Here is a 27,719-nt window from a genome sequence, read left to right as displayed (position 1 = left end):
AAAAGAAAAAAAAAACCAAGAAAGTCCAGTTGCCTCCTTGAAAAAAACCACCTTTGGAACTTCCCAACTCTGGGAAATCTACCGTTCCTGTCTTATTGTTTCCTTTCGTTATATCCAATTAATATAGTTATTACATACTCATACTTACATATATGTTTATATACTGTATAATAATAATAATAATATTTTAATTTGTATACCGCCCTTCTCCCGAAGGACTCAGGGCGGTGAACAGGCAAGTAAAATACAAACAAAAACATACACAATATTAAAACAACCCTTAAGAAACTTATTCAATAATTATTTATTGTATAATTATTTCATGCTTATGCTTATATATACTGTGTGACATAAAATAAAATAAATAAAATACCTTGATGAACGTATCTTTTCTTTTATGTACACTGAGAGCATATGCACCAAGACAAATTCCTTGTGTGTCCAATCACACTTGGCCAATAAAATTCTATTCTATTCTATTCTATAAAATAAATAAATAAATTAACAAATCCGTTAAACTACAATACCCGGCATCCTTTTCTTTGAGCGGCCGCCTTGCTCCCTCCTCTCCCACAATGCATCGCGCCGCTCTGCTTCCCCGGCCCATCCGGGTGAGTTCCCGCCCGCAGTGCATTGTGGGAGAAGCGATAGTGCGTGTATAGCGGAGGGTGTGGAGGGGGGGTAACCTGCAGCCATGGAGAGCAGCAAAGATGCGCCAGGTGAGTCTCGGTCCTCAGGTGAAGCGTCTCTTTCCCTCCCTCCGCCCCTGGGAAGGCTTCTCGCCCCGCTCTTTTGAAACAACGCCTAGTGACAACGGCCTTTGTCCGGCGGTGGTGGCTTCGTAGGCCTTAGGCCTGCTTATGAATGGTGGCCAGGGACCATCATCCCCTCCCGAAGGCTTTCCATGGAGCGCGGGAACTACAATTCCCATCCAGGGGACAGGAGCAGCCGCGCCGACGGCAAGGTCTCCTCTCGTCTTCCTCGGTCTCTTTGTGTTCGGTGGTTGTTTTCTGCCGTGCCAGTTGTGTGTGTGTGTGTGTGTTGACTAATTCAACACAATTAGTCCACCACCACAACGGGTCTCAATTGTAAAAGGTTGGAGGAGCTGCAGAAGAAGAAGAGAAGAAATGAAAAGAAAAAAAAAAGATCCAGTAATCGGAAACGGCTTTCCCTTGGGAATTATTGAAAGTGGTTTTTGTGGTTTTTTGTACTGGGGAGGGCAAGAAAGAAAGCGGGGGGAGGGGGAGAAAGAGAAGAGGATACGAGGGTTATGTCTCAGGTGGTGAATGGGATGGATAACCATAGGTAAAGTAGAGTTGGAAGGGACCTTGGAGATCATCTAATCCAGGGGCCTCCAACCTTGGCAACTTTAAGACTTGTTGGCCTGCTTTGCTGGCTGAGGAACTCTGGAAGTTGAAGTCCACAAGTCTTAAAGTTGTCAAGGTTGGAGACCCCCGATCTAGTCCAACCCCCTGCTCACGCAGGAGGCCTGTCCTAGGGATTCGAAATGCCGAACTGCCAGGTGCGGTATTCAAATAATACATGCCATAAGGGTATCTTGTTGGAACATATAGCAATAGCATTTAGGCTTAGATACGGCTTCACAGTGCTTTACAACCATCTCTTAAGCAGTTTACAGAGCCAGCATATCATTAATCAAAAACGTCCCAAAAGAAACACTAGGTCGTCATGATGTTAAAAAAAGGATGTGGTGACTCTAGAAAGAGTGCAGAGAAGAGCAATAAATATGATTAGGGGACTGGAGGCTAAAACATGAAGAAGGGTTGCAGAGATTTGTTATGTCTAGTTTGATGAAAAGAAGGACTAGGGGAGATATGATAGCAGTGTTCTAATATCTCAGGGTTTGCCACAAAGAAGAGGGAGTCAAGCTATTCTCCAAACCACCTGAGGGTAGAACAAGAAGCAATGGGTGGAAACTAATCAAGGAGAGAAGCAACCTAGAACTAAGGAGGAATTTCCTGACAGTTAGAACAATTAATTAATGGAACAACTTGCCTCCAGAAGTTGTGGATGCTCCAACACTGGAAATTTTTAAGAAGATGTTAGATAACCATTTGTCTAAAGTGGTGTAGGGTTTCCTGCCTAAGCAGGGGGTTGGACTAGAAGACCACCAAAGTCCCTTTCAACTCTGTTATTCTATTCCTATTCCTATTCCAGTCTAGTCTAGTCTATTCCTATTCTATTCTTTATTAGCCATTAGCCTGAAATCCAGTTAGTCTTGGTTTACCTAATGGATTTTATATCAACTTTCAGGTTAAGTTTTTTATAGCAATTTACAATAGTCCGTATATAAGATCAGATGCAGTAAGATTAAAATGCTAAAATTAAGTGCTGCACAAAAATAACATAATCCAGTAAAAAGCACATAAAAATTAGTATATTATTGACAGTACATTTAACAACTTAAAGCAGGGAGGTACTACATTCACACTCCAGCACTTTTTAATTATTAAAATCCATTTATTTTATAGAGGGAAAGGAAAATTTGTCCTTTTGGATCTCTCTTCCTTTGCAATTATATCTTAGCAAATCCTCAGCTACCAGCCTTGTCTTGCAAAATGATTCTCTGCCCCCTCTTTTTGCTAACCAGGAAAAGCCAGCCGGTGGTTTGGAGTTGCGATGCCTAAATCAGTGAAGACCAATGTGAACATCCTCCATCAGGAGAAGCTGATTGCTCAGAAGAAGCGGGAAATTGAAGCCAAGATGGAACGGCAAGCCAAACGGAACCACTTGCCAACCCAGCAGGCTTCACAGGGGAGCGAGTACGTAGAATTAATTCTTAATTACCATTGTGATATAATAACAAACAGGTGATGGTGAGGGCAGCAGCAGAAAAGAATGTGAATTGGTGATGGAAGAGTTGTATATTGGTAATTGCTTAGACCTGGTATGATTAGTATAAAAAAAAAAGCTCAAGAGGATAAGGTGGTGAGGAGGAGTTTTTTTCTATAAGTTTGGAGAGCTTTTCCCAGTCAGGACAATAACTAGACTATGTGGATGAGCCCTCAGATTGTGTAAAGACTCTCCTGATTCCCGTAGGCTGAGTTTGCACGACATGCCAAATGGTGGTTTATTGATTTAACCCAGGGGTCTCCAATCTTGGCAACTTTTAAGTCTTGTGGACTTCAACTCCCAGAAAAGCAAAGCTGGCTTTAGCAAGTCCACTTGCTAAAGTTGCCAAGATTGGAGACCCCTGATTTAACCCAATTGCAATAGACATAAACCAATCAGCCGCATTTTGGCTTACCGTGTTATGCTAACCCAGTAACTAGCAAGTCAGCTCTTTCTCCAGATGAGAGTGACTGAACTACTAGCTGAGAAAAAAAAGGGTATCGGCCTCTTTCCATACCTACCTACCTGCCTCTCTATCTCTGTCCACCCACCCACCCACCCACGCATGAGCTGCTCATCTCCCTCCCAGAGAAACTCTGAGCATTGTGGCAAAGATGGTTATAATATAACATTAAAAAGTTTTATTTATTACATGTTTATGCCACCCATCTCCTCTCTTAAGGTGACTCTGGGCAGCTTAGAAGTGATCGAACAGGTAGAAAAATAATTAAAATATTAAAACATTAAAATTACATAGATTATACTGAAAGAGTTAATGAAAAGGTGTGGGGAGGGCCTTCAGGGCAGTAACCAGCCCCATGGCTGCTTCCCCCTATGTAATCCCCAAGCAAGGCTGCAGGGTCAGAGGTTTGAACCTTTCCAGAAGGCCAGGAAAGTGGGTGTTCCACCTCACTTGTGGAGAGAGAATGTTCCATAGGGTGGAGGAACAGCAGAGAAAGACCCCACCAGTCAAAATTCTTTAGCTGATGGGGTCTGCAACGTACCTTTAGTGCCTGTCCAGGTAGGACAGGCTGAAGTAATCCATAGATAACCTGGCCCTATGCCATATAGGGCTTTAAAGGTCATAACCAACACCTCAAACAACTTCCCTATGCTGGAAGATGGAGTGGATGGGCTTATAGAGAAACATAAATAAATCCCAATACTGTGGCTGTTGCAACTTTTAATATCCTTTCTCTCTTTCCCTTCAAGTGACGATAGTGGTGATGGTGAAAGTGGTGTTTCAAACAAATTTGCTAACGATGGCAGCTTCCTCCAGCAGTTCCTGAAGCTACAGAAGGAAAAACAAGGTAGTGGCAAGGGGTTTTGTCACATTAACACCCGTTGATCTAGAATCATAGTTTCAGTAGAGGTTTTTCACACCACGGAACCTGTTAAAGATTGCCCTGATTAAGAGGCAAGCACTTAGGATGGGCAACTAAACAAAAAGTAAGCTGCTGAAGACCGGCTTCAGCAGGAGGCCGAAAGCTCGCAAGACAAAAACCTCTGGTCCCGATGACCAACCCAGATCGGATCTGGCAACATTATCTTGGGACACGAATACTCACTTTTTATTTGAAAAAGTAAAGTTGTTTCTTGTAAATGAGAAATTAATATCTCCTGATAGCCCTAAAATAATACTTAATTGTCCTCTTGCCCACATTGGTAAATTTTAGGAATGCAGTTTGTTGGGCTCCAGATTTTGAGCTTGATGGGAGAGGTTTTTTGGGCCTGATCCAGCAGAGCCATCTTGTTCTCTTAAGAAATGCCCCAATCTTTCCATGTTGTAAATGTGTGGGATAGAAGGTGAATAAAATTACTTGGCTAAGGCATCCTTGAGAAATCTGAGCAGGGATCTGAAGTAAATTATGTTCCTAATGCTATATCACATCACTTGTTCCATCTCTTCTCCCCCCACCAAAACAACCCTTCAATTGTACAGGTGCTTCTTCCAGTTCCTCAGAAACATCCCATCCTCCCCCTGCAAGTACGGTGAAAAAACCCACCTTGACTGGGAAGCGCCCCAATCTTAGCGTGAGCAGCATGTTGAATCAAGTCAAAAACTACACCCATTCCAAGCAGACGCCGGTAACGAATCGCCTGAGTGTTTTCCAGTCGCCAGATGACGAGGAAGAAGAGGATTATGAGCAGTGGCTGGAAATCAAAAGTAAGTTTCTTGGTTGGGAGGTCATCCATTTCTCTGTAATGCCATCTGTGAACAAGGAATCCTTAAAAATGCGATGGTTTCTTCCCTGAGGTATTTTAGCACTTTCTTATTTTTTTTTAAAAAAAAGAAAATGGATAGAAGAGAAGATGCTGAAAGTTCTTGAATGCCTAAAGAAAAAAAGATGCTGGTTTTGTTTGTGAGCTAAAAACAAATGCTGAGTGACATAGGGCCGTAATAGCTCAGGCTGTTAGAAGCCTGTTATTAGAACACAGCAGCCTGCAATTACTGCAGGTTCAAGCCCGGCCCGAGGTTGACTCAGCCTTCCATCCTTTATAGGGTAGGTAAAATGAGGACCCAGATTGTTGCGGGGGCAATAAGTTGACTTTGTAAATATACAAATAGAATGAGACTATTGCCTTATACACTGTAAGCCGCCCTGAGTCTTCGGAGAAGGGCGGGATATAAATGTAAATAAATTTTTTTTAAAAAAAGTGACATAAGAAAGATAGCAGGGAGAAAAGGGGAGCAAATAAGAAAGTGGAATGATTTCACTGTGATTCAGGAGCCAAGCCAAAAGACAGCTTCAGGCTAAAAGGTCCTGTAGTCAATCACTGAATACATTTACACAACATATTAAGCCACTGAATTGATACAGGACAAAATGACAAATCAGGGCCAGTTGCGTTCTCCAGCCAATGTCCTATCAGAAGCTGTTCAGCTAAAAACTCCTGTTTGTTTTTTATAGAGTTGTTTCAATATTAAACAATATATATATACAAAGGGATTTGATTTTGATTGGATCAGTCTAGCCAATATGCAAGTAAAGACCACTACACGATTCTTTCCCCCTCCCCAAAGTTCTTTGTGTCCCTCTCATACATATATACATACACATACACATATATTTTATTTAAGATGGGTGGACATCAACTCCCAGAATTCCCCAGCCAATATGCCTTTTGGGAACTGAAATCCACCCATTTTAAAATGGCCAAGTTTGAGAAACACTGATCTAAGTTATGTGTTAGGTGGGTACATTTATTTCAGACCATATTTTCAAATCATGGTGAGGGTGCTCCTCCTTAAGTATCACTTAAAGCCATATCTCAGGTTCAGATATTACCCTAGGCTCCACCTCATCATGGTTAGCATGGCACACGAATCAGGCCATTAGCAGGAATTGTACATTATGGCAACATCTAAACTGTTTTTGCTAGCACAGTTGCTCAAGGTAAATTCAACTATGGCTTACACGAAGCTAGGTATGTTTGGCCTTTGCCACATGCTAAATTGACTAGCTTGTGGATACTCTATTGTTGTTTTTAAAAAGTGGTATGACAGCAGTAACAAACCTCTTCCATATCATTGCTAAGAACGAATGATATCCACTTGGTTACTGAGTGTCTAGCAATACCAGTAGCACTTAGACCTATATATGTTCCATATCGCTTTACAATCCTCTGAACCAGGGGTCTCCAACCTTGTCAACTTTAAGACTTGTGGACTTCAACTCCCAGAGCAAAGCTGGCTGAGGAACTCTGGGAGTTGAAATCCACAAGTCTTAAAGTTGCCAAGATTGGAGACCCCTGCTCTGAACGGTTTACAAATATCACCATATTGCCCTCAACAATCTGAGTCCTCCTGTTACTAACCTTGGAAGGCTGAGTCAGCCTCGAGCCTGTCAAGCTTGAAGTCACGGCTGTGGGCAGAGTCAACCTGCAATACTGCATTCTAACCGCTGTGCTACCACAATTCCTAGGTCTACTCTAGGGCAACTAAGGAGTTATTTTTATTTTTAGGATGTACTAATCCAGCCTTTTTTTTTGGTTTGTTTATTTATTCAGATCATACAAAAACAAAAAAAACCAGTTTTCAGTTTTTCCCCTTGTAATGCTTAACAGAACAATCTGACATCACGGTGCAAGGGAATAATGTATCTTGTGGCAGACAAGGTTACTTTCACAGCCCTGACTGTATAGCTTTGATGAAGTTGCCCCTGACCACTGATCTGCTTTGAAAACAGATTACACTTTGGATATCTAGCAGGCTTCTCCTGAATTTTGTAAAAGAATTACAAAATTCTTTTGAACAGCCAACTGTAAAAGATTCAGAATAGGAGCACAGCAGACAGCATTCAGATGTTACATTAAGGTACTGTTAGGCTCCTTCAGATCGTAAATCTCATCTCCCTTACATATAACCAGGAGATTTGAACTGACCCCTATTTAATCAGGTCATTCTGATTAATCGGTGTTGCTTCTAAACAAGCTTTGTCTAATTTTGAAGCCGATATATTTAAACTAATCTGAGTTTCCATTGGTCATAAATCCTGATTCAGATGGCACAGGAAACCTCAGTACTTTAAAAGCAGACACTTAATTTCTTTTAATCCCATTCTCCCACAACCAGGCAGACAAACTGGGGCTGAAGGCCAGCTCTAGCTGGACTTCTGCCAGAAAAAGTGGGCCCGTTTAGGGGAGAAACAACAAGACTTCCCCTTTTGACTTTTGTTCACTTGACTAGAATCAAGGAACGATTGTATTCTTTACTTAATCTGAGGGCCTTTTCCGGATTTCAGAACAGGACTGTATAATCCCAAAAGCCATTGCCTGAAATTGGGAGGTAGAAGGGAAGCTGTGGCCGAATTCCAGAAGCCTCGGCCAGTCTGTTCTGTTTTTGGGATGCTATGAGTTAATTATTTAGCAATAACTGGAGTTGCAGGTTTCTTCACCCTTGCCTTAATGCAGATAGCAAAGCTTGTATTTGGTAGCCTTATCTTTGGGATACCTGAGAAATTAAACTCCTTGTATAATTCTCACAGGTGTTCAAGGGTGATGATACTAATAAAGGAGAATATTTGTAGCTCAGGGTTAAAATGAGGGGGTCCTTGGTGCTCTCTGAGCTTGGTTGTTTTCTTGCAGACGTTTTGGTACCCAAGATAGGGAACATCAATCGGTGCTAATCACTGATAAGCAGCGATGTCCCCTGGTTCGGGTAATGAATCATCTGCAGGAAAACAACCAAGTTTAGAGAGCACCAAGGACCCCTCAAGGATGATGAATTTCAGCCTTTCTTCCTGCAGGTTTTGGGGCCCCGGGGTCTAAGGTCCAGTCCTTTCACAAGCTCAGATCAAAGATCTGATTTGTTATTGGGTTCTGTTGTTGCAGAAGCTGCCTCGGGCCCTGGGTGAATCTAGTAGCTATTACTCCAAACCTGAAGATGTATGAACCTCAGCCCTACCACGTGTCTTTCCCACGCACCTTCCTTTCTCCCCTCCCGGATTAAAAGCGCCAGGCTTACGTTGCTGTCCACCATGTCTCCATCATTTCCTCCTCTTCTCATTCCCCACCCTGCCTTCTCCCTGCCAACTCATGGCTCTTAGCGGTAATGTGCCTGTTGGGTGTGTGAGTAGAGAGCCCCCTGTACTGACAGCCTGCTTAAAGTTTGTCCCCCAGAAGACATCCGGACCCGCCGAATCGTTGAGAAGCTGGCCAGGGTGGTGGCCGAAGGGGGCCCAGAAATGGAGAAGGTCGCGCTGGAAGACTGCAAGGATAACCCAGTATTTGCGTATGTTGTTTCCTGTTTCTCCATGTGCAGAGTTCCCTTGATAGGGATCGGGTCCACATTCATCACCGAAAGCTCTAAGCTTCTGGTGTTTTCCCACTCAGTGGTTCCATCCATGGGACCCTTCCTTCTCCTCCCAGGGCATGTCCAGGGCCCCTTACATCAGCTTTTCCTACTTTGGGGACCTGGAGATACATTGGTCTGTTCCCATCCTAAAAGCAGCCTTAAATATACCCTTCACCCTTCTTTCTTGCGTTTAGGTTCCTACAAGATAAGAACAGCCCAGAGTTTCTCTACTACAGAAAGAAACTGGCCGAGATGTGGAAGAAGGGCCAAGATGTAGAGGAGACCACCCCTTCTCAGAAAGGTGAGACAAGTTTCAGAGTTTCTTAGGTCGTTGGCTTCACTTTACAGCAGGGTTTCCCAGTCTTGAGAACTTTAAGAAGTGTAGACTTCAACTCCCAGAATTCCCTAGCCAGCATGGCTAGCTCAGGCGTCCCTGCAATTGAAAGTCCACATGTCTTAAATTTGCCGAAGTTGAGAAACCCTGGCTTACAGTGTTGTGATCAGCTAGTCCAGGGATCTCCAACCCTGGCCACTTTAAGATTTGTGGACTTCAACTCCCAGAATTCTGGGAGTTGAAGTCCACAAGTTTTAAAGTGGCCAAGGTTGGAGACTTCTGAGCTAGTCAGATTAGGTAGTTAAAATGAATGTGATAGAGTTAACGAGATTGGATGCATTTTAATTGGTTCCCCAATTAAACGTTTATAACTTTCAAGTATAATTCTGGGTTCAATTACAGTCATAAGTTGAAGACTCCCTATACTTAAATTATACCAGTTGTATTTTAAAGTTTTCTTATTCTAAAGAAGAATTCTGTTACGTTCAACATTCATATTTTGCTTTTCCTGGTAGATTTATTATTACAGTTAGAAAAGGGAATGTTTTATGCTTAAAGTGCACAGACTTTTAACCTATTACATTACCACCCTGCATCCCTTAATATCTCCTGTGCACAATTCAGACCACTAAAGGGGTAGTCATTGCAAGGGAAAATGAGGCTCTAGATTGAATGAAGTAACATCTTTCCAAGCATTGCACCTTCAAAATGTTGAAAGCTGTTTTTTTATCAAATTAATTCAGGAGAGGGGTGTTGATAATTTTTGAATGACCATTAAATTGGAGGGTATCTTATAACAATTTGTGCCGTTTCTGTAATCCTGATGCCATTCATCAGGATAGATTAATCCTTTGCACTGAGGTTTCATTAGAGCAGTGTTCTCAATCTTGGCACCATTAAGATATGTGGACCAACTCCCAGAATTCCTCAGCCGGCCATGCTGGTTGGGGAATTGTGAGAGTTAAAATCCACATATCTTAAAGATGCCAAGATTGAGAAATAATGTACTGGACTATCATGCTTAGCCTTTGTGGCTATTTAAGAACCTGCTTGAGAAGCATTTCCTTGGTTTAGCAATGTAAAAGGAAAACCTCCAGATCAAGGGTCTCCAACCTTGGCAACTTCAACTCCCAGAATTCCTCAGCCAGCTTTGCTGGCTGAGGAACTCTGGGAGTTGAAGTCCACAAGTCTTAAAGTTGCCATGGTTGGAGACCCTTGCTCCAGATCACTGCCACACCTCCAGGCTAGCCGCCTCCCAGTCTTATTTAGAGCAATGTCATAGGTTAGTTCCATTTGTTTTCCTAACTTGCATTTATAAAAAAAAAAAAAAGAGGGAACAAAGCAAACATTTCAACCATCCTCTTCCCACTTATTCCAACCTTTTGGGATCCTTAAAGCCAGATTAATCTTGTGACTGTTGGGTGTGTGAGTTGGGGACACCGTACTGACAGCCTGCTTAAAGTTTCACCCCCAGAGGATGAGGAGACCAAGGACTGTGCTGAGAAGCTGGCTCGGTTTGTGGCCGACGGGGGACCCGTGGTGGAAATGGTTGCCCTGAAAAACCACCGAGAGAATCAGTCATTCAGGTAAAGAGAGCTGGTGAGAAGGGAGACCCTGGCAGCGATGCCAGCTTTTCAGATTCCCAAATGATTTTTAAATGCTGAAAACCTCACCAAAAAATTTTTTTTTGATGATCTGTCTCAGGACTGGAGCTTTCTTCTTCACTGGTTTCAGGGTATGTGGGGCCAAAAAAAAAAAAGAATCAGTTCCTATCCCCCTCCTCCCCTCCCCCCATCTGGACATTTGACCAATGAAATTTTGGTTTGATTCAAATTGAACATCCAAACCCATCTTTCTCTGTTTTTATGGGTACTTAGATGGGTAAATGATTTAAACTTGGATTTCAAGCCTGAGCCTGGTGTGTCATCTTAGTTTAAATCTGAGGAGATAATGATTTGATCAGATTTCTGTGGAGAATATGGGAGTTACTGAAAGCAAAGTCAAGCCATAAACCTGTTTTCTGTGGGAAGTGCATACTCCTATTGCAGTTGTGTTTATCTTCTAAGACACTTCAGATCTGAATTCAGAGTGGAGGTGGGGCTGTATGTGTGTATTGGCAATTCCTGTTACGGAAATAGAAATACACCTATGGACCCACAAAAGCTAGCAGCCATTTTCATCAAGGGAGAGCGATAGCCATGCCCTCCTGAAAATAGCTGATAAGCTGTTGGGTTTATTGTCTCTGTGTCAGACCAGCTTCAGCTTGATCCTCTAGATAAGAACCGACCCTTAACTCCATTGGTTGAGAAAGGTATAGTTTACTAGAAGTCAAATGGTGCATAGCCAGAACTGAAAATCGCATGCCAAAATCCTCAAGTCTAATTGTCCCCTCCCTCCCTTAATTGCCTCCCATTACTCGTGCCCCCCTGTCCAATCAAATTCAAGCAAGTTGCTTTTAGAGCAGTCACTTCAGGCGAAGGTTTGTGATGCGGCTGGGTCCTGTTCCCAGCCAGTTAATTTTGAAGCCCATCTCGGGGAGATGACAGTGCATTTTCATTTCCCTCGAAGCATCCCCTGTCCCATCCAACCCACCCATCCCCACCCCCTGCCCCAAGGTTCATGGCAACTGATAACTGAACGGTAGCGAAGTGCAAGCATGAGGTGGCAGCTGACACTCTTCTTTGTTTTGTGTACGCTTGCAGATTTTTGTACGAGCCCAATAGTTCTGGATACAAGTATTACCAACAGAAGCTGGAGGAATTCCGGAAAGCAAACAGTAACATCGAGGGCATGCCGCCAATATCAGAAGCCAGCCTGAAGCGCAAGGCCTCTTCTGAGGGGGGACCTTCCTCTTCCATTTCTTCTTCCTCTTCCTCCTCCTCCTCCTTCTCCTCCTCCTCCTCCTCTTCCTCCTCCTCCTCCTCAACAGCAGCACCCACGGTTTCTCTGCCAAAGCAGGCAGCCGCATCGAGTGCGAAGAAAAAGCGGAAAAGCCGGTGGGGCCCAGAGGAGGAGAAGGTGGACTTGCCTCCTCCAGAGCTCTCTCAGCAGACGCAGGAACCGTCCCCAACACCGTTGTCTGGTTAGCTCTTGTTGCATTTTAAAATGGGGGCTTTGTGAGGGGGCTGTTGGGTTGTGAGATTTCTCACCCACCCACCCAGTTTTGTTTCAAGCAGCGGGTAGTGCTAGAGAAGCAGCTTCATTTCACCAGCCCCTTTATGGCCGGTCACTTGCTGACCATTCAGAGTTACGAAAGACCTATAGGCCGTGCTTGACTTAACGACTTACAACTGAGTTCGAAATTTCTGTCGCTAAGTGAGATAGTTGGGAAGTGAGTTTTGCCTCATTTTATCACCTTCCTTGCCACGGATGTTAAGGGAATGATAGCGGTTGTTACGTTAGTAATACGGTCGTTAAGTGAATCGGCCTCCCCCCCCCATTGACTTTGCTTGTCAGAAGGTCGCAAAAGGGGATCACATGATAGCAGGGCACAACAACCGTCATAAATGTGAGTCAGTTGCCAGGCATCTGAAGTTTGATCATGTCACACACACACACACACACACACACACACACACACACACAGATACGTGACCATGGGGGTGCTGCCATGGTAACAAGTGTGAAAAATGATCGTAAGTCCTTCTTTCAGCGGCATTGTAACATTGAATGGTCACTAAATGAACTGTTGTAAGTCAAGGATCGCCTGTACCTTGAGGCAACTTACAACTCAGATTTGAAGTTCTGATGGTAGTGGGGTGGGGGCACGCCCATGGTCATGTGACCAAACTGTGTGTCCAATCATGTGTCCAATCACACTTGGCCAATAAAATTCTATTCTATTCTATTCTATTCTTTGAGTACTGGGCAGCGTGAGCTCATTTGCAGAATCCTATGGGCACACTTTGCCAAAAAAAATGGGCACTTCCACTTTTCAGTGAAATCGTGCCCATAGCAAATCATTGCAAAGAATGATCACATGGCTGACCTGTTTTTACAACCTCATGACTTATGGCTGTAATGGGCACAATGGCACTTAGACTTATATACCACTTCACAGTGCTTTACAGCAGTTTACAGAGTCGGCATATTACCCCCAGCAATCAGGGTCGTCCTTATAGTCATAAGTTGAGGGCTGCCTGTAATGGGATCGCATCTGCTCCAGTGATGTTTTTTTAAGTCCCACCATAGCCGTGGCTCTGGCTGTTATGCGCCTTAGCCTCAGAGCTATTGAGTTGAATTCTCTCTATGGAGAGGGTTAACTTTGGCAAGGCATTCCGAGACTAAATATGTCGCTTGGCTGGGGAAAAATGCTATGTTCTATATACAGACGTATCTTTCACAAGCACAACCAAATACATATCTTCCTAGAAATAGGTCATTCAGTGGGCTCGGTAGAAATTGCTTTTGAGTTGGGCATGTTGAATGTTTTATTCTTCCAGAAAGCTATGCCAGTTGCCTCTTTAGGGAAAACGGGAGAAGTTAACTTGATTCTCATGAACACAACTTGTCAATGGCAGCTATGTGCCACATTGAAGAACAACCAAAGAAGGAGTAGAACTGTTTTTCAAGAATGTCGAGGCTAAAATGCTGCTTGATGCACCTGGATCAGAGATACTAGCCTATCCTAGAGCAGGGGTCTCCAACCTTGGCAACTTTGAGACTTGTGGACTTCAGCTTCCAGAATTTCTCAGCCAGCATTGCTGGTTGAGGAATTCTGGGAGTTGAAGTCCACAAGTCTTAAAAGTTGCCAAGGTTGGAGACCCCTGCCCTGGAGGATAGGGTGGTTTTAAGCAACAGTAGTTGGGGAGAGGGGTCCAGTGGAGGAGCAAGTTAATTCTTCTAATCCTCGTTTCTTCTCCAGTCCAGGACCTCAAGGGACTTGGCTACGAGAAGGGGAAGCCAGTTGGATTGGTGGGTGTGACAGAGCTGTCAGATGCACAGAAGAAGCAGCTGAAGGAGCAGCAAGAGGTAAATTAAGGTCACCTTATTCTTGTGTGTGCTTGTTGGGACCACTGCATTCTTTAGCTTTTGTGTCTCTGCTGCATCCATCCAGTTTTCTGTGTATTGGTCTAGTGGTGAAAACACAGACTCGAACCTAGGAGCCTGAGTTCTAGTGCCACCTTAGCCATAAAAGTCAGCCGCTTGACTTTGGGCCAATCACTGTCTCTCAGCCCAACTCACCTCACAGGGTTGTTGTGGGGAAAGCGTTGTGGTCCGCTAGCAGCCCGCAGAGCTAGCAGCGGAGTCAGACAGTGAGGAGGTCAGTCCTGGAGTCCGAGGAAGGTCCAGACGAGGGTTCTGCATCGGAGACAGAGATGGGGCCAGGGCCATCTGGGAGTGATGCGCCTCTGTGGCTCAGACTGGTAAGACAGTCTGTTATTAACACAGCTGCTTGCAATTACTGCAGGTTCTAGTCCCACCAGGCCCAAGGTTGACTCAGCCTTCCATCCTTTATAAGGTAGGTAAAATGAGGACCCAGATTGTTGGGGGCAATAAGTTGACTTTGTATATAAATATACAAATAGGATGAAGACTATTGCTAACATAGTGTAAGCCTCCCTGAGTCTTCGGAGAAGGGCGGGATATAAATGCAAATTTAAAAAAAAATGTGCGGACTCCGGAGCCTCCAGAGGCTGACAGCAGAGAGGCAGAGGAACGGGAGGAGCCTGTTCTTAGTGCACGCATGAGAAGAGCTGCCAGAAGGCAAGAGCAGCTAAAGCAAAAAGGATGACTCGGAAGTAAGGCCAGGATATGATTGGCCCCTCCCACAAGACTTAAAAGAGCAGCAAGGGCTCTTGGGCTCTTTGTGGGAAAGCAATGTTGCTACACCTGTTTTCTGAGTCTGCATCTCTTGTTTCTGAACTTTGTGGGGTTTTGCCAAGAAAAGCTTTTGGCTGGGTGCCAAAGCAGATAAAGGTTTGTAATAAGGCTGAAGGACTTTTTCTGAAGGACTTGTTTTGGAATTAATTTGTACTAAACTGGGAATGAAGTAATTCCCAGCTATTATAATAAAATAGGTTTGTTTAAGACTAAGTGTGTCTTTTATGCCTAAGTGACTCTAAGTCACAACAGAAAGTAAGAGGTGGAAGGTATGTTGGATATATTCACTGCCTTCAGTTATAGTAAAATAATAAAAGTGGAATTAAGATAGAGATATATAGATATAGATATAGAGATGGTATAGACTAGAGGATGACCTTTGAAGGACTGGAAGAGAATCCATTACCAAAGCATCAATCTAGGTTTGAGCCCAGATCAAGGAATTGGTTTATCGAAATGCTTCAGAAAGCACCCTCCCCTTACAAATATTCTCCTTACGATCTATGATATCTATCACTTTGTTGTTTGTATGTACACTGAGAGCTTATGCACCAGAAACAAAGTCCAATCACACTTGGCCAATAAAGAATTCTACTCTATTCGACAGATGCAGCAAATGTACGACATGATCATGAAGCACAAACAGGCCATGCAGGAGATGCAGATCATGTGGGAGAAGACGATCAAAGATCACCAGTCCGGCTATGACAGCGATGAGGAAATCGACAATGAGCTAGGCACATGGGAGCACCAGCTGAGGCGCATGGAGATGGACAAGACCCGTGGTTAGTATTTAGAGGGGGGAGACGGGGAAGACTTTGTGTCCACCTTGATCTGGACAATACAGGTAGTCCTTGACTTACAACCAGAATTGAGCCTGGAAGTACAGTCATAAGTTGTGCTAGTTGCTATTTGGGTCACTATGTGACCATGCCCTTTTTTTGTGGCAGTTGTTAAACGAATCCGTTGTCTTCAATAGATGGGGCTTTTGGCCGGAAACCAAAAATAATCTACTGTATTTTTTGGAGAATAAGACGCACTTGAGTATAAGACACACCTTAGTTTTTGGGGAGGAAAATAGGGGGGGAAAATTCTGCCTACCAGGTATTCATCTGGCTAGCGTCCTTAGTCTGGTCAGCTTCAGCACATTAGTTCGCTGGTTTTGAGTGCGTGCTGTTTTTTATTCCCTGGTTGGGGATAAAAAACAGCTTCTAAAACATAGCTGATTGTCAGAGAGCAAAGCAATGAGAAAAGCAGGCGAAGCACGGAAGATCACTTCACTCGCTAGCGCCTCATTAGGGCTGAAAAAAGCTTCAAAAAACTACATTCAGAGTATAAAACACACCCAAATATTCAGCCTCTTTTGGGGGTGGGGGAGTGTGTTATACTCTGAAAAATATGGTAGATGATTCTCATAAATCATTTTCAACCCTTACATTTTATGAATTTTCCCAAGGCTTAAACTCTTTATTACTCTTAACAAAGTTTCCTGTAAAGTTTCTATCTCTTTAGCAGAGGTTCCCCCCCCAAGCCCAGGCCTGGCCTGTTAGGAACTGGATTGCACAGCTGAAGGTGAGCGGCAGGTAATAGAAACTGCACATGTGCAGGATCTAGATTGCGCACTCATCTTCCATGGTCCGTGGAAAAATTGTGTTCCACAAAACCCATCCCTGGGCCAAAAAGGTTGGAGACCACTGCTCTATAGTAATCTACTGCAAGAGGAGGATTAAAGCTTAACTCACCAGTTTTGACTTTCCCTTCCTCCATGGTGGCTGGGGAATTCTGGGAGTTGGAGTTCAGCTTTCTTCAAATTTTAGAAGCTTTTTAGAATGTACTTCCTGCCCATCCTTAATTATAAGCCAGGTGCCTGGAATTATGGATGTTACAAAGAAATTCTCTAGGATCCAACATAAAGTTGCTGATCCCAGCAAATACATGGACTTAGTGTGTACAGGTAGTCCTCAACTTACGATCACAATGGAGCCCAAAATTTATGTTGCTAAGTGAAAAATTTGTTAAGTGAGTTTTGCCCCATTTTAGAACTTTTTTCTCCACATATGTTAAGTGAATCACTGCAGTTCTTAAATTAGCAACATAACTGTTAAGTATCGTATTTTTCGGACTATAAGATGCACCGTGGTATAAGATGCACCTTAGTTTTTGGGGAGGAAAATAAGAAAAAAGTGATTGGCAGGTGGATTGGCCTCCCAGAATACCCCCAATCAGCTGTTCCCAGAGGTGAATTTTAGCAACAGGTTCCTTGGTTGTGAGCCTTGCTTTTTTTTTTGCTTTTTTTTTGCTTTTTTTTCCCCCTTTTTTTCCCTGCCTCTGAAACTTTGTTTCAGAAAAAGCTTTTTTCTGCCTCTGAAAGCCTCCAAAACAGAACTTCAGAAAAAAAGCCTCTGAAGCTCTGTTTGGGAGCTTCTTTTCTGAAGCTCTGTTTGGGGGCTTTTTTTCTGAAGCTCTGTTTGGGAGCTTCTTTTCTGAAGCTCTGTTTAGGAGCTTCTTTTCTGAAGCTCTGTTTGGGGGCTTCTTTTCTGAAGCTCTATTTGGGGACTTTTTTTCTGAAGCTCTGTTTAGGAGCTTCTTTTCTGAAGCTCTGTTTGGGGGCTTCTTTTCTGAAGCTCTATTTGGGGACTTTTTTTCTGAAGCTCTGTTTGGGGCTTTTTTTCTGAAACTTTTTTCAGCCTCTGAAACCTCCCTTTGAGAAGCTGCATGGGCTACATTCGGAGTATAAGACGCACCCAGATTTTCACCCTCTTTTTTGAGGGGAAAAGGTGCATCTTGTACTCCAAAAAATACGGTAAATCTGGTTTCCCCATTGACCTTGCTTGTTCAAATGTTGCAAGTCACTTTTTTTCAGAGCCTTTTTAACTTCAGTCACTAAATGAACTGTGCTTGTAAGTTAAGGACTACATGTATTGACTCTGTACAGGTAAGCCCCCAACTTACAAGCACAGTTCATCCCCAGATTTCTGTTGCTGAGACAGTTGCGCCATTTTACGACCTTCCTTTGCCACAGTTGTTAAGCGAATCACTGCGGTCGTTAAGTTAGTAACACGGCTGTTCTGTGAATCTGGCTTCCCCACTGATTTTGCTTGATGAAAGATCACAGAAGGTGGTCACAATCCCAGGACAATGCAACTGTCATAAATATGAGCCACTTGCCAAGCGCCTGGATTTTGATCACGTGACCCTGGGGTTGCTGGCAAGGGGTGTAAGTGTGAAGACCAGTTGTAAATCACTTTTTCCCCAGTGCCACTGTAACTTCGAATGGTCACTGACAAAATGGCTGTAAGCCAAGGACCGCTTGTCTGTTCTTCAAACCATATCTTGCTGAGAAGTAATTCTGTTCTGCCTGGTCTTCTTTCAGAATGGGCGGAGCAGCTGACTCAAATGGGCCGAGGAAAACATTTCATTGGAGACTTCCTGCCACCGGATGAGCTTGAGAAGTTCATGGAAACCTTCAAAGCTCTGAAGGTAAAATGTTTAGTGCCCTTCTCTTTAGGACAGCTTATACATATGCGGAGTGATTGAATGTTTCTGGAGGAGGAAGAGGAAGGGGAGGATGAAGAGGATCTGTGTTCCTGTTTGTGGGGTGGGAAACCTTGGGCAATACATTAGATCAGGGGTCTCCAACCTTGGTCCCTTTAAGACTTGTGGACTTCAACTCCCAGAGTCTCTCAGCCAGCTGCTGGCTGAGGGACTCTGAGAGCTGAAGTCCACAAGTCTTAAAGGGACCAAGGTTGGAGACCCCTGCATTAGATATATGCAACAGGCAAAACAATTCCAAACCATTTCAAAAGGAGGTTTGCTCCAAATGGGTTGGCATTCAAATCAAAAGCATACCAGTTGACTGAAGAAGAAGATAAAGTTCCTGCCGCAATTTTTCCTTTTGGGAATTATAACGGATTGTACAGGGATTGAGACTAAATTGATTCTGAATTTAATAACAGCAGCAAGACTGTTGATTGGACAATACTGGAAGAAAGAAGAGGTACCTACAATAGAAGAATGGATACTGAAAGTCATTAATTTGGCTGAGATGGCTAAAATCTCAGCTTTTTTAAAAGACAATACGCAGGAAAGATATTTAATTGAATGGAAAAAATGGATTATCTACAAAACAGATATCAGATTAAGAAATATCAGATTGCCTTTGAATAATTAGGAAGTATTATTTTATGTAATGGGGAGGGGGTTGGGAGATGAAAAGATTTGGATGAGGTTAATTGGATTAGAAGGGAAAATTTTACTCTATGTTTGGTTTATGTATAACAATACCTTGTGATTGACCCGGGAAGCCGGGGAGGGGAAAGGGGTTTTCTGGAGGAGGGGAAAAAAGGGGGGAAATGTTTTTGTTTTTTAAAACTTTTTCAATTAAAAAAAAAAAAGCATACCAGTTGCAACTGAAAATATCGGCAGTGCAGTTGGAACAGCATTGAAAATCTCAAAGAGGCCCCTTCAAACTTAGAAATGTTTCAGATTCAGAATGTTTTCCACCTCATGGTCGTGCGTGTTCACACCAGAAAGCACGGCCGCAAAACTGGGAAAGGAGCAAAGAAGGGTAACCCAAAGTAATCAGAGATTTACTGAGGCACCACCTCTCTACAGAAATCCTAAACCGTTCAGAGCTTTGCAGTCTGGAAAAAGTTACTATATAAAAGTAGAGAATACTCTTTTATGCTCCTGCTCTAATAGTAATTGAACTGAAGGATTGTCCAAAAAAAACCCACCAGGATCTAGAAGACCTACTAAAGCAGGGGTCTCCAACCTTGGCAACTTTAAGCCTGGTGGACTTAAAGTGAAGCTTTGCTGGCTGGGGAATTCTGGGAGTTGAAGTCCTCCAGGCTTAAAGTTGCCAAGGTTGGAGACCCCTGTACTAAAGGGTCACTACCTCCAGACAGGTGGCCTGGGCCTTTGAAAGGGGACTGAAAAAGGTCATGGAGAATACATCACTCATCATCACAGCGACAGCCTGGAACAGTGTTTCTCAATCTTGACAACTAGAAGAGGTGCGGACTTCAACTCCCAGAATTCCTTGCTGGCTGGAGAATTCTGGGAATTGAAGTCCGCCTCTCTTTAAATTGTCACAGTTGAGAAACATTGCTCTGAAGCAGATCCTCATGCATGATTTCTTTTTAAGCTGTTGTTTTCTTCCTCCGCAGGAAGGCCGTGAGCCTGATTACTCTGAATACAAAGAATTCAAACTGACTGTGGAAAACATAGGTTACCAGATGCTGATGAAAATGGGCTGGAAGGAAGGGGATGGTCTGGGATCTGATGGTCAGGGTATCAAAGCTCCTGTTAACAAGTAGGTGTCTGGTCCTTCTTTTGTCATTTCTTGATTTGGAAAAAAAAAATCCTTCCATTTTCCTCTGCTCAGAAACACACAGAGCAGCAAACAAGCTAGAAAACTTACGTTTTTTAAAAAAAAAAAAAAAACACCCCAAAATATATAGAACAGTGTAGAAAAAAATCAGTTACAAAATTGACAGTTATAAAGTCTACTTTTTATATAACATCACCAGCAAGTGGTTTCTGATATGGCATACTTGGTTAGCAGTTGAAGGTCCATGTTTGTTTAGAATAATTTGCTTTTCAGGTGTTTGGTTGCAGACAGATGAAAAATCAGGAATGTTTCAGCAGATGGTAGAGAGGAGAAGCTGCAGAGGGAAGACCAAAACAAGCATCTCTCTTTTTTTTTTTTCATCGCTGTATTCATGTGGCCAGACACAATGACATTGTCACAGGAAGGAATGTTTGCTTCCTCCTGTGAACAAACAGGCTGCCATGAGTCTGCCTATGAGTGGTCATTCTAGATCAGGGCTGTCAAACTCCTGGCCCGCAGGCCGGATGCATCACACGCTGGCCACGCCCACGCCCGGTTTAGCAAAGGGGGGGGAAGTCTCAATACGTCACGTGACGCCACTGTGACGACATAAATTTGACACCCCTGTTCTAGATAATCTGCTTGGAAGGAATGGAATTAGAATTAAGAATAGAATTAGAATGGAATTAGAATTAAGAATAGGAATAGAATAGAGAAGAGAAGGAAAAGAAAAGAAGAAAAAAGAGAAGAGAAGAGTGAATTAGAATAACTTTACTGTCACTTTAAATGCACACTAATCGACATACATTAAAATGAAATGCTGTTGCATACAGCTCTCAAAAGGTCACCACCTGCTAACCTGCTGATGACCTGCTAACCCCTTCGCATACCAAAGTCACTATGTGTCGTGTCCCACTCCTCCGCTGACGGCCGGGTCAGGGAAATCCGAATCAGGCTTGCCTCTGCAGCTCTGCCCAAAGTCCTAGCAAAGTCCTCAGAGCAGGCAGGAGACCAGAAAGTGACTTCAGCAAGATAAGTTCGACTTTGCCTGACTCAGAGACTGCCAGAAAGCAGATCCTTTATATAGGCCATGGGGTGTGGCTCCATGACTCAGCACTCATTAAGGCCTGCCCCTCCCTTCTGTTGCCTCTACCTATCCAGTCTTCTGATGCGAGGGTCACTCCAATCAGCAGCTGTTGGAAGTAAACTTTCCTCAGGCTCACATGCTATGGAGGAGGGGGAGGGGTCTAGCTGCTCCGTTTGCCAGGGCTGGGGCCGGGGGGTGCTCCCTCCTCTGCAGCCTGCTTGGGCATGGAGCCAGGGCTGGGACCGGGAGGTGCCCCCTCCTCTTCAGCTTGTCTGGGCATGGAGCCAGGACTGGGGCCGGGAGGCATACATTCCTCCGTGTTCGGGAGCAGATAAGAAGGCCCCGGCTGCTGTGAGAGCGGGCAAGACACAACACTATGAATGCTCTTTTTTCTTTAAGGGGTGAGGAAAGACTGGATCACAATTGGGATAGATCTGGCAGTCATACGTCTTGGTTTGGTAGCAAGGTATCCCAGTGTAGGGGGGGGGGAAATTAAATATATTTGCACGTAGTCCTTGACTGATGACTGTAATTGAGCCCAGAATAATGGTCAACAAGTTGCCTGTCATTAAGTGGGTCACCATACGTCTGCGCCCAATTTTAGTATATATATATATTTTTTGCAGTAGTTCTTAGATGAATCACCACGGTCATTAATTAAGCACTGTAGTCATTAAATGAATCCGTTGTCTGCAGTGGGGTTTTTGGTTTTTTTGTTTTTGCTGGAAACTGAAAATAAGTTTTTCTGGCAAAAAGAAACCCATCGTAGATTGTAATCACATGATACGGAACGCTGCAAGATGCGAGTTTTGGAGTGCTGATTTTGCTTGGGTTCGTCAGTCGGAACCTTGACACAGTTACAACAGTTCATTTAGTGACCATTCAAAGTTACAACAGCACTGAAAAAAGAGACTTACAACCATGGTTTACTCTCATAGCCATAGCAGTATCCCCATGGATCACATGATCAAAATTCAAACTCTTGGCAACTGACTCATATTTATGACGATTGCAGGATCCCAGGGTCACACGATCCCCTTTTGCGACCTTCTGACAAGCAAAGTCTGTGGGGAAGCCAGGTTCACTTAACATCTGTGTTACTCACTTAATAGCTGCAGTGATTCACTTAACAACTGTGGCAAGAACGCTTGTAAAATGGAACAAATGTCACTTAACAAATGTCTCGCTTAGCAGGGGAAATGTTGGGCTCTGTTCTGGTTGTAAATCAAGGACTACCTGTAATAAGATATAAGGACCCCTACCTTGAAAAGGGGTTGGACTAGAAGACCTCCGTAGTCCCTTCCAGCCCTATGACTCTATGGCAAGGGTCCCCTTAGTTGGCAGCATAGCTGGCTGGAGAATTCTGGGAATTGAAGTCCACAAGTTTTAAAGCTGCCAAGTTTGAAGACTTCTGCTCTATGGTTTTAATCCGCCCTGTCTTAAAAGGTCTGGTCTATGGCAGCTTCCTCATATCCATGCACAAGAAGTAAATGCAGCTCTTTCCCAACCAGGGGGGTGACGGCCGTGGATGGAGCAGGGTTTGGAATCGACCGTCCTGCTGATTTGTCCAAGGATGATGACGAGTACGAAGCCTTTAGGAAGAGGATGATGTTGGCCTACAGATTCCGGCCCAACCCACTGGTGAGAGAAGCCCCACCCCTCGGGGCCCTTTTCCCCATGTCAGAAATTATGCTTATACAATTGATTTATACCCAAAGTAGGTTAGGGATAAATTTGAACAGTCTTTTTGAAATAACCTAGCAATCAGACTTCACAGTGTTTTTTACAGCCCTCTCTAAGCGGTTTACAGAGTCAGCCTATTGCCCCCACAAGCTGGGTCCTCATTTTATCCAGCTCAGAAGGATGGAAGACTGAATCAACTTGAGCCACTGTCCCATTTGGCACATTCAACAAAAGAAACCGCTGTTATGTCCCAGGCCCAAGTAGGTAGCAATAAACCGAGTCCGTGGAAAAGCAAACAAACTTTATTCGAACAGCTGGGAATTACCTCATTCCAGCGTCCAAACCTTGGTCCAATTAGGCAAACTGCCAAAGGCCCTTCCTGGCAAACGTCCAGAAGCCACAAAAACAAAGACGTAGATGAAGCAGAAGACGCAGCTACAACGTTGTTTTCCGGCAAAGGCCAAACGCCGGTGCTGGTCTGTTTTAAGCCTTATGGCAGGAGCCAATCATCTCTTGGCCCTACTCCCGAGTAGTCCTATCTGCTTGAGCTGCTCTTGCCTTCTGGCAGCTCTTCTCATGCATGCATTAGGAACAGGCTCCTCCTGTTCCTCTGTCTCACTACTATCAGCCTCTGGAGGCTCTGGAGTCTGCATCTCACTTCCCGATGGTCCTGGCCATCACCTTAGTCCAACTCCGTTGCCAGCTCCGTAGGCTGCTGATGGACCACAACAACTCCCAGTTCTTTAGATTAACCAAGAGTGTAGCTTTATTGAAAAATCCATCTAGGCACAGCAGAAGCAAAGTCAGTTCTGGGTTTTTCCAACGAAAACCCACATAGGTAACTCCCCTTTTTCCCTTCCAGGCCACCCATAGTTCATAGTTCACCAATTGAGTTCTGTGTCAGCTTCGGTCAAAATATTCCTCATCACTTGGCCTTGTTAGATAAGGGGTGTCTCCGGCAAGAGACGGTTCACTTGCATTTTATAGCCTCCCCCCACCCTAGGAATTCACCACCCTCCTCCCGTCACTGATTGGCAAAGCTGCGGACGAAAGCAGGTACAGGCAACTATGGAGTTGAGACAGGTTTGACTGCTGGTCAGGATCAAACTCCAGGCTGTTGGCAGAGTTAGCCAGCAATACTGCATTCTAACCACTGCACTACCAGGGCAGGCATGAACTTTTAATTTCTTGACATTTTACCCTAAAAGTGCCAGGACAGACTGTTTTCGTTGGGATGCCCTGATCTGAGTTACCTTTGACTGCAAAAAAAAATTATTGAAGGAACTATATGAACGGGTTGCTTGCTTCACTGTAACTAATTGACTATATTCTATTGACTATATTGATATAGCCTGATTGATTATATATTCTATTTTATTCTGTATTCTATTCAAAACACTTTGCAGCACTTTATGGTAAGGATTGTTTTACCAAACATCAAAATAAGGTTAATCACTTGAAATGTTGTATTCATTTACTCTGCAAAAAGAATCCACGTAAGAATATTTAGGAAAGAGATCCTGCTAGTGGGATCTATATTGATCTGTTGTGGGGAAGATGGCTTCCCCTTATGATGCCAGCCAGCTAGCCTAACTTTTCTTTTTCCAAAGACTCCATTCTGTTCTCACACAATGTTGCTGTCCTATTTAAATCTCATTTGAGAAAATCCTTCAAACGTAAATCTTCAAAACTACATGTAGCAGCTCTCTCTCTGTAGCTCAGCTTTTATTTAATCTTGCATATATAACGCAACATTAAGTCCATGTTAACTGTGGGAACAGTAAAAATAGCAGCAGTTGAGAAAAGTATTATAGAACATGCAAACAACAGTTATAAATGTAACATCAAAAACAGCAGGTTGTGGAACAGCTGCTGTTCTTCATTCTTGGAATGAAGCTTGAGTCCAGGCAATCCTCAAGTTACAACCATTTGTTTAATGACCAGTATTACAGCGGCACTGAAAAAAAGAGGCTCATGGCCATTTTTCACCCTTAAAATGGTTGCCACATCCCCGTGGTCACATAATCAAAATTCGGACACTTGGCGACTGGCTCCTATCTATGACGGGTGCAACGTCCCAGGGTCATGCGATCCCATTTGTGACCTGACAAGAGTCAATGGGGAAGCCAGGGTCACTTCACAACTGGGTGACTAACTTAACAAATGAAGTGATTCACTCCACAACTGCGGCAAGAAAGGTGGCGAAATCATAGCAAAACTCACTTAACTATATAGAACGGGGAGAAAGTTGTGTAGGACATTCTCAGCTTATGAGCACAACTGGGAACAGAATTTCCATTGCTAAGCAAGATGGGTGTTAAGTGAGAAAATTGTGCCCAATTTTATACCTTTTTTTTTTTTTTTTGCTATAATTACTAAGCAAATCACTAAGTGAATTACATGTTCATTAAGCAAATCCATCTTTCCCCATTGACTGCCTGTCGGAAGCCAGCTGGGGAGGTCACAAATGGCGATCACATGACCTTGGGATGCATAAATACATGCCAGTGGCCAAGTGCCTGGATTTTAATCATGTGACTATGGGGATGTTGCAGTGGTTGTAAGTGCAAGGACTGGTCGTAAGTCACTTTTCCCAGTTCTGTTGTAACTTCAGTCACTAAACAAATAGTTGTAAATCAAGGACTAACTAGCCTGACTAAGTGGCTCAGTGGCTAAGACACTGAGCTTGTCGATCGGAAAGGCCGGCAGTTCGGCGGTTCGAATTCCTAGTACAGGTCTCCTGCGTGAGCAGGGGGTTGGACTAGATGAGTCCCTTCCAACTCTGTTACTGTTACTAACTACCTCTGTGTTTCTTGTCCTATTATCTCTTCCCGGTGGGAATTCGTCCATGAGACACACTGCCCCATCCAACAACAAGAAAGTGCCCTCCCGTTCCCAGAGGTCCGCCTTTCGAGATGAAATTCCAGACAGTCTGCACTCAGTCTACCATAAAGGAGTAGGATAGAGAGATTGGGATAGTCCAGCGGTCTGGAAACTTGGCTCTTTTAAGACTTGTGGACTTCAACTCCCAGAGTTCCTCAGCCAGCTTTGCTCTGGGAGTTGAAGTCCACAAGTCTTAAAAGAGCCAAGTTTCCAGACCGCTGGGATAGTCCTTGGTCTTTGGGAGACCTTTTCAGGAAAATGGTGATGGGAGGGATGTCAGCAGAATTTAAGACAGCCGGGACTCCTTCCTAGGTTGCTTTTCAGTTAGGTTGGCCACCAACCGCTGATTTGCAGTATCATTGACTCCGCAAACAACTGGACTTGCGAAGGTACCATGCAATTTTGCAATTGACAAGGCCTGTTTACTTGTAAGAAGTGGGAGGGGGCAGGTTCCCTTGGATGTACAACGTCAGCCTATTCTGGTTTTGCTTCTCCCTTGAATTCAAAGAACGGCCAGATTCACATGTTTCAACAGGATGTAGCTTGTTTCATCACACGTTTATTGGATACACCAGAATGGATGCAACATTCTAAGCCTTCAGGATTAAACGTGATCGCATCATCCAACGGGTTAAAACCACGAACAAAAACAAACAAACCCCATGTGATGTCAAACAATGTGATGATCACTTCAAAAAGGAGGGTGTTGGGTTGGACCCTCAGATTCTGCTGGCCTTCTGTCACCATGGTGGCTTGAATTTTGTCTTCTTTATTTCTCTCTCCAGAACAACCCTCGGCGTCCTTATTATTGATGCAGCAGTGTGTTTCTTCTCACCTCCCACCTACTCCCTGGTCCTCCAGTGATGGATTGTTTACTGTGACAAGTTTATTAAAAAAAATGTCCCTTTTTTTTCATTTAGAAGGACTGTTTCAGGTTTAGCTTTCCATCTGTTTACCCGCCCACAGATGTTGGACCTTTTCGATGTGGTTGCAGAACTCAGAGCTGGTTGGGGTTTTTTTTAATGTAACCCCATTAAAGAAAGAGGAGTAAGTTGGAACTGAGACGGTCAGAAAAATGTTCCCGAGTCATACATAGCCTAACCATTTGAGAGAAGGCAGGGAATTGGCCTAAAAACATTTGTTAAATAATGCGTAATCTTCATTTTACTCAGTTTCATGGAGTTGTGTTTTTTTTTTTGGAAGCCCTGCTTCTTTCCTCATGAACGCAGAAATTCAGGGTTGCTGTTCCTTGTTAATGGTGGGGCCTGCAGGGAAGGATCGCAGGATGGGATGTAACAGGTGAGCAGCAGCACAGGTGGAAATAAGGAAGGTAGAGAGGCTTTCCAGCTGCAGTTCGAAAGAGCAAGATTTGGATTGCAGTAATTTAGGAAAGGGAACTGTTTTTAAATTGGGGGGGGGACAAATTATCCCAGAGTATTACCTCTCTGTGAGGGTGTCACTTTTATCCCAGTTCTGAGGTAATCTTGTGAAAGCATGCAAAGCCATCGTGTATCGGCCAGCCTTCTCTTTTTAGAGGACAATCTCCTCCCCTTTTTCTCGCTCTTTACTTATTTCAAAGAGCGAGGAAGTTTGAATTACTTCTTAGACCCAAACCAGAGGCCAAAACCAAACCTATCTTTAGCCTGATTCTCATTAGTAGATTTTAATAATCTTTCAGGTTTGTCCCAAAGGAGAAAGGTTAGAGAAGTGTGGGGGGGAACCAAAAAATCTTTTTCTTGGCACAAATACATGCTCAAGGCAAAGGTCTTCTCTTCCATGATCTTCCAACATTAAAACAATTGTGGTTCCTTCAGGTAGGCTCTGAAACGATGCTTATTTTCATTTTTGTTAAATCTTAATGATGTAGAGTCGATATGTTGGGCTTTCACCAAACATGTTAATAAAGCTAGAGAAATAATGCAAGGAA

The 27,719-nt window shown here is 43.7% G+C and overlaps 1 protein-coding gene across 2 annotated transcripts; it reads left to right on the top strand.

The window, feature by feature from the left end:
- Positions 1–595: 595 nt before the first annotated feature.
- SUGP1 (SURP and G-patch domain containing 1) lies at positions 596–27,719 on the top strand. 2 transcript variants are annotated; one of them, XM_058162501.1, is made up of 14 exons: positions 596–719; positions 2,612–2,783; positions 4,066–4,163; positions 4,796–5,020; positions 8,476–8,587; positions 8,845–8,951; positions 10,447–10,570; positions 11,687–12,066; positions 13,849–13,955; positions 15,415–15,592; positions 18,181–18,287; positions 19,976–20,121; positions 22,738–22,867; positions 26,578–27,719. In XM_058162501.1, the coding sequence occupies exons 1-14, from the start codon at positions 695–697 to the stop codon at positions 26,602–26,604; spliced, it is 1,938 nt and encodes a 645-aa protein (XP_058018484.1). In that variant the 5' UTR covers positions 596–694; the 3' UTR covers positions 26,605–27,719. The 2 variants fall into 2 exon arrangements, with proteins under 2 accessions (XP_058018484.1, XP_058018483.1); XM_058162500.1 differs by having other exon boundaries at positions 8,464–8,587.

Source organism: Ahaetulla prasina, chromosome 1 (genome assembly GCF_028640845.1).
Source record: "Ahaetulla prasina isolate Xishuangbanna chromosome 1, ASM2864084v1, whole genome shotgun sequence".
Lineage (NCBI taxonomy): Eukaryota > Metazoa > Chordata > Lepidosauria > Squamata > Colubridae > Ahaetulla > Ahaetulla prasina.
Note: the sequence above shows the minus strand (reverse complement) of the source record. Positions and strands in the feature narration are given on the sequence as shown.

Bases quoted from the DNA above. Each gene is read 5' to 3' on its own strand.
- SUGP1 (XM_058162500.1), top strand. From the start codon at position 695: ATGGAGAGCAGCAAAGATGCGCCAG. The intron at 10,571-11,686 runs GTAAAGAGAGCT...GTACGCTTGCAG, and splicing joins CGAGAGAATCAGTCATTCAG to ATTTTTGTACGAGCCCAATA. The intron at 18,288-19,975 runs GTAAAATGTTTA...CTTCCTCCGCAG, and splicing joins AAACCTTCAAAGCTCTGAAG to GAAGGCCGTGAGCCTGATTA.